Below are 7,068 nucleotides of genomic sequence, written 5' to 3' on the forward strand. Positions count from 1 at the left end.
GGCTGATTCAGCTTTAACTTCCCCGGAGCAAGGTAGGTCGGCGTACTACTACTCTACCATCTGTTGCCATTGGACAATCTTATTCACAGCAGCAAGTCTGGTGAATAATCATTAAAGACTATTGTTGACGTCCGGTCAATAACTAACGAACACGTGTCTGTGTTTGTGTGTGTGCGCTCAGCTCTTCGCCCTCGGGTTGGGGCGTTGGGACACTGCCTGGAATCTCCGCGTTGAAGCTGCGCTAGTTACGTCACACACACACACACACACACACACACACACACACACACACACACACACACACACACACACACACGCACACACACACACACACACACACACACACACACAGACACACGCACGCACAGACACACATACACAGACACACACACACACACACACACGCACACACACACACGTAATGAATTACTTTACAGTATACGAGATAACGGAGGGAGATATAACCGCGTTAATTCTATACTATATTAACCATTAGATTCTTAAAGGATGTAACTCATCAACGCCTTATGAGATTAGTTAAACTGTCTTACACAATCAGACCCCAAAATATAAGCGCATTTGATTCCATTGTTTGTAAACAATTCAATTGAAAACAAACACTTAATACTAGAACACCATTGTTTCAAAACATGGTTAAAACTGTCATGTTAATGTCATGGATGAGTTGTACATGTCCAGGGGGGTATTCCATTAACGTCGCTAAAAGAACATCCAGGCTTATGTTGTATCCCCCCCTGGTGCCCCCAAGGTTGAGAACACGAAGACCAGAGGCTGTCCTTCACATGGGAAAGGTTAGGATGATGTGCCCTTGAGCAAGACAATTCCATAACGTGTCTTAATGAGTGCCCAAGGTGTCGTTTACAATGGTCGAAACGTGACGTTCCCTATGGGTGCTCTTCCAATCGAAAGGCCAAAGGGTTAATAATAATGTATGTGAATCTTAATCAAGGATGAAGACTATTTCACCACCGCCACGTTTTACACATCGTGAGCTTAGAATTATAAGGTTCTATCTCCGTTTAGGGTAGTTCAGAGATATTGAGCGTCAAAGTTTTTACATTCCATTATGTTTTGTGAGATGGAACCTTTGTATTTTATTAATGACTAACTCAAAAATGTCAACATTTTTAAAATAACACCACACAGGCATTAATCAACACCTAATGGATCAGATTATGTAAAAAACTAAATTTTGACAAAAATGGAGATAGAACCTTATAATTCTAACGTCACGACATATCTATGATTTTATTTTATTTTTATTTTTTTTATACAGTTTACAGATGTGTAAACATTTATCTTCATCCTTTACCCCCTCAACCCGTCTATGAGGAAAAACAGACTAGTAAAACATCATCACTCATGAAAATAAAAAGGCAAACAAAACTCTAGAACTGTGTGATATGGAATTCATACATATTTATTACATATTATAACAACTTTCATACAGCAAAATGCACTTGTTCCCATCATTTCCCTCCACTCGCACTCAGGACAGATCGCTAGCGCCCTCGTGTGGTGACATCACAAGTTACATGTTACCCTGCAATGGCACACAGGCCAGTTCACTGGAGCAGTCACACACGCCAGCCAGTCTGAAGAGACTGTCCATCCATTGAACACGGTCATTTCACCCTGTGTAAGCACCTCAATGGGAGTAATATCTCAAATATTCATGCATACACAAAATACAGCGCTATTTGGATTAGAGGCAAAGTATAAAATGAAACATTACAATTCAACAAAGATGTAGGCATCAAAGGTCATTGATAGCAGGTGTACAGCATAGGCTACCAGACAATGCATCATTAAATAGAAAAATGTCCAATAATACATCATGTAAATGCGTAAACAACGATGTATACATTGGCAGTAAAAAGGTTATTACTGTGTTTGGCCATAGGAAGGACAAAATAGTACTGCACATTTTCTTTTTTTAGGGGTAGATTATCGTAGAAATGTAAGTATCATTTAAGTTCTATCACATAGCAGTGCTTACATAATTTCTAGACAATAAAGTTGAATCTAATCTAATCTAAAATAATCTAACATATCAACTATACCAACAAGAGATCCCCTCTTCCTCTCTGTCCCTATACCTCAACTTACATTTCTTTCTCACACACTCTCTCCCTCTTTTTTTCTCATTTAATATCTTACAATCTCTTTCTCATTCACTTCTCCGTCTCTCTTTTCTCTTCCCTCCCACCCTCTCCATCTTTCTGTGTCTGCCCCTCCTCCACGCTCCATCTCTTTTCTCTCTCTCTCTTTCGTTCTCATTCTTTCTCTCTCTCTGCTCTCTCTGTCCCCTGTAGGTCTCTCTGTCCTCCGTATTACAGGTTATCTGACGCTCTGTATTCTCCCACGCTCAGAGGGAGCCGGATGTGAGCTGGTGACTGGAGGGTTGCTGGCGTCATATCTAAGGTGTCTACCCCTGCCGTTGTGCTCTTGAGCAAGGCACTTAACCCCTAACTGCTCCAGGGGCCCGGAAGATGGACAAACCTATGCCCAGAGCTCTGTTCTCCCTGGAGGGAGACGTGTGCACAAAATCATACAATATTAAGACTAATAATACATGTATTGCTATGAATGTAAAACATATATATACATGTTCCATTACAACATCTCTGCATCCATTCATACGTATTGTTATGTGTTATCTGAATGAAAACAAAAAACTGTTCAAGCCTGTCTATGTTAAGATATAAGCAGGCCTAGTCTATACATGTAGCATAAGAGTAATGGGTTAATGATTATGGGTTAGATATGGATACTGTATTGCATAATGAGATTAACTTTTCTAATTACTGAGCTAACAAGATAAGCTCTGTAAAACTAAACAGGATCCATTACATAACGATGCAGGATTATATCGGCTGTTAACCACAACCATCTGATCTAGGGTAAAGGTTAAGGAGACTCTGAGCTAAATCAGTGTGTGTGTGTGTGTGTGTGTGTGTGTGTGTGTGTGCCTGCCCTCAAGGGTGTGTGTGCGCGTGTGTGTGCCTGCCTGCGTGTGTGTCTGCGCGTGTGTGTGTGTGTGTGTGTGTCTGCCTGCGCATAGGTGTGTGTGTGTGTGTGTGTGTGTGTGTGCGTGCCTGCGCATAGGTGTGTGTGTAGTGTGTGTATAATGGTATTCTCTCCTTTGGTCCTAGAAGTCTCCGTTCCTCCGCGGGCCAGTCCTCCAAAGTCCCATCAGCCCCTGCTGCTGCTGCCGGTTCTGTGGACGTCGGACACCAGCGTGGCCGCCGCGGAGAGGGGCGTGGCATAGCCGACCGCAAAGCTCTGCAGCCCGGTGACCAGACATTTCCAGCCAAAGCGCAGGGCTTTACCCATGTTCTGCCAGAGGGGAGCAACCACACAGGGACGAATTACCCACAGACACTCAGGTTTAACGTGTTCAATTCTGTCTACTGAAAATAATAAAAGAAATATTTTTGGGGGGGTTGTGGCCTGGGGTGGTCCAGTGGTCTAGCACCGCGGTCCACAGTGCACACATAATGCCCATGTCGGCCTGGGTTCGAGTCCGACCCATGCCCTGCTGACATGCCCTCTCCTCCTTACTTTCCTGTCTGTCTACCTTCACTGTCTCTATCCAATAAAAATAAAAATATGAGTGGGACTCTTTTTAAAGATAACCTTTAAAAAAAAAAAAGTATAATAATGTTTGTTGTTGACCACACACAGCCTGGACATGGGTCTCTGTCTTCACATGAACACAGACAGAAACAGATCGTCATGGAGACAGAATGGCGGTGGTGCGCCTATAGAGGGTATAACAGGAGACTCTTTGCCTTCGAGCACTAATCACACCGATAGAGTGTACAGGTCAAGAAGGGTCAAGAGTCTTGACATGCACACACACACATCTTGTTGGGGGGGGGGGGGGGGTGGATGAAGGGAGTGTAGCACCCTATAATGTAATAATTTCCCGATAATGTAATAACACCTGATAATGTAATAAAATGTCCACTTAACTCCATCGAAAATGTAATAAAACCCAATAATGTAATAATTGACCAATAATGTAATAAAATAACCTGACTGATATTGTAATAACATTTTTACTGATAATGTAATACCTTATTACATTATTGGGAATGTATTACACTTTCAGGTGGGTCTTTTTTTTTTTTAAACTGATAATGTAATACTTGACAGATAATGTAATACTATGTTCATTTTCAATCCAGAGTTCTACATTTTTTTTTTTAAGAATCTAAGACTGTTGTATACACTGGATTTAAGAATCTAAGAATCTTATTTACACTGGATTTGAAATAACAGGATGACTACTGGTTAAATGACAGACTTGCATATGTGCAGATTACTCAGGGACATGAACAAAACCTTTGGTAACTCTTAATTTGAGGAGGGTATACAGTGGGTGCGGAAAGTATTCAGACCCCTTCAGTTTTTCCACATTTTGTTGTATTATAACCTCAATTTAAAATGGATTAAATTAACATAATTTGCCATCAATCCACACACAATACCCCAGAATCACAACAGGAAATCCGTTTTTTATTTTTTTATGTTATTACACTTTTAAAAATTGAAATACTAGAAAACCCCCATGTACAAAGTAGTCAGACCCTTTCCTATGACACTCTAAAAGCTAAAATGCAAAAATGTCATCAACAAATGACTCCATAAGTTTTTTGGAATGAACATATTTGTTTTTATAGGGTTTCTAATTTGCATAGGAGTCAATGAGACTCTGTGTAGTTCAGGTTGCCATAAAACATTGAGAAAATGAAACTGAAATGAAATGAAACTGCTCAGGAATGTGACCCTGAGGCCTGGGGAGTGTGGAGACTTACAACAAGTTGAATGGTGGAGGGGTAAAAGCACAGCCGATGGGACAACATCATGCCAGTCACTCTACAAAATTGGTCTATAACCGAATGGCAAAAAATAATCTATCTCATATCCATAATTGTGTTTTGCAGGAAATGTGTTTATTTGGTTTTACTACAAAGCATTATGTTTAGTACAATTTTGTGGATTTTTTGATTTCATGTTGTGATTCTGGGGTATTGTGTGTGGATTGATGGCAAATTATTTTAATTAAATCCATTTTAAATTGATTCTATAATACAACAAAATGTGGAAAAACTGAAGGGGTCTGAATACTTTCCACACCCACTGTACATATGCATTCATTCGTTCAACACCTCCATACACACTTACATGACACCTGACACAAACATAGGCCTACATATCCACTCATAAATTGTTATTATATCACTTTCATCATCTTCCTCTATGTCAAGTGGTCAGTTGACATACTGTAATACTGATTGTATATCTTGTTCATGTCCCTGAGTAATCTGCACATACTGTATGCAAGTCTGTCATTTAACCCAGTAGTCATTCTGTTATTTCAAATCCAGTGTAAATAAGATTCTTAGATTCTTAAATCCAGTGTATACAACAGTCTTAAATTCTTAAAAAACAAAATGTAGAAAAAAATTAACATAGTATTACATTATCTGTCAAGTATTACATTATCAGTAAAAAAGACCCACCTGAAAGTGTAATAAATTCCCAATAATGTAATAAGGTATTACATTATCAGTAAAAAATGTTATTACAATATCAGTCAGGTTATTTTATTACATTATTGGTCAATTATTACATTATTGGGTTTTATTACATTTTCGATGGAGTTCAGTGGACATTTTATTACATTATCAGGTGTTATTACATTATCAGGAAAGTATTACATTATAGGGTGCTACAGGGAGAGCCGAGTTAATTCATGTCATATTAAAATGTGAGGGCTTAGGGGAGTTCATAAGCTCAGAGAGAGAGAGAGAGAGAGAGAGGGGGGGGGGTAATCAACCCAGTCTAACATACAGCACTGGACTTAACCCCTTGTCATACCACCAAACTCAACATTAGTTTGGCATCAGTTTCAAATAGATTATGACTAAGTATTAGCATTAGATCTCCAGATTGTGTACTGTTTTAATTGCAGTGGGAGACCAATTTAACTTTTTTTTTCTTATTCTGATTCACATTGCTATTGTCTAGTCTCAAACTGAATACTACTCTGGTTTAAAGAGAGCTGATACCCAAAGTGGACAGTGGATACATGCTTAGTTAATAGTTAACCCCAGAACAGGAACATAAACAAATATGACACAGTAAATAGCCTGGAGTACTTTCAAACCAACGAGTTTTCAATCAGATATACGGTAATGTGCCCAGTGAATTTTTTCTTTCTTCGTTTTTTATTTATTTAAATGAATGTTCAACTTTTATGATTAGTTCACCTGATCTCTTACCTGTCTGTACTTCTTGTATTTTAACTTTTTCCTCCTCTTCTTCTCTTCTTTAACCACACTCCCCCAATCCTCCTCCAACTCCTCTATATCCTCAACCAGAGGTTCGTACTTCTCCGGGAGGAAGGCGATGTAAACATCTCTGGAGGTCTTGTGTTTCTGCGGGGTACTGGGGCCAGTCTGACCCACCGGAGGGTCGCTTCTCTCTGGTTGACCCTTCCCTGCCGTCCCCTCTTCTGGCTTGTCTCTCTGCCTCTCCCTGTCCTCAGACTGGGTCTCCACACTCTCGATTATTACTGATTTGTCCTCTATCTTTGATTTATTTTTACTTTTTCGTTTCCGTCGTGACATGTTTTCTCTCCTGTATGAGGTCCCGTCCGATGGTCGCGCAAAGCGGAGTGTTGGAATTAGACCTTTGGAACGGGCGCGCGCTCACCGGCGATCCAGCCACGGCCACGCGCAAACCCGATCAAGCCTCGGCCACGCGCAAACCCGGCTCAGCTGCAAACTCCGAAATTCGGCGCGCACAAGGTGATGATCATAGTTCATGTTTTGAACTACAGAAAATTAAGATTTAGTCTGCCTTAATTTCAACCCCTCTCTCTCCTACCTATTGCTGAATTTGAAAACTGAATGAAAATAATGAAAACTGAATTGAATACAATTCAATCTGTCAAATACAATTCAGATCTGTGAAATACAATTCAATTTGTGCTCATATTCAATTCAATCTGTCAAATACAATTCAATTTCTGAT

At 40.0% G+C, this 7,068-nt stretch overlaps 1 protein-coding gene across 1 annotated transcript; it reads right to left on the reverse strand.

Moving 5' to 3' along the window:
• Positions 1–1,350: 1,350 nt before the first annotated feature.
• Positions 1,351–6,696, reverse strand: LOC308153461 (required for drug-induced death protein 1). The gene is made up of 2 exons (XM_080526613.1): positions 6,315–6,696; positions 1,351–3,360 (listed from the first exon to the last, which is right to left on the reverse strand). Exons 1-2 carry the CDS (start codon positions 6,660–6,662, stop codon positions 3,217–3,219), a joined length of 492 nt encoding a protein of 163 aa, XP_080382739.1. The 5' UTR covers positions 6,663–6,696; the 3' UTR covers positions 1,351–3,216.
• Positions 6,697–7,068: the final 372 nt, after the last annotated feature.

The sequence above is a fragment of the Nansenia antarctica genome (genome assembly GCF_963989245.1).
Source record: "Nansenia antarctica genome assembly, chromosome: 3".
NCBI classification, from domain to species: domain Eukaryota; kingdom Metazoa; phylum Chordata; class Actinopteri; order Argentiniformes; family Microstomatidae; genus Nansenia; species Nansenia antarctica.

Excerpts from the sequence above, each read along its gene's own strand:
- LOC308153461 (XM_080526613.1), bottom strand. The coding sequence starts at position 6,662 with ATGTCACGACGGAAACGAAAAAGTAAAAATAAATCAAAGATAGAGGAC. Across the intron at positions 3,361-6,314 it reads AATACAAGAAGTACAGACAG|AACATGGGTAAAGCCCTGCG; the intron begins GTAAGAGATCAG and ends CCCCTCTGGCAG.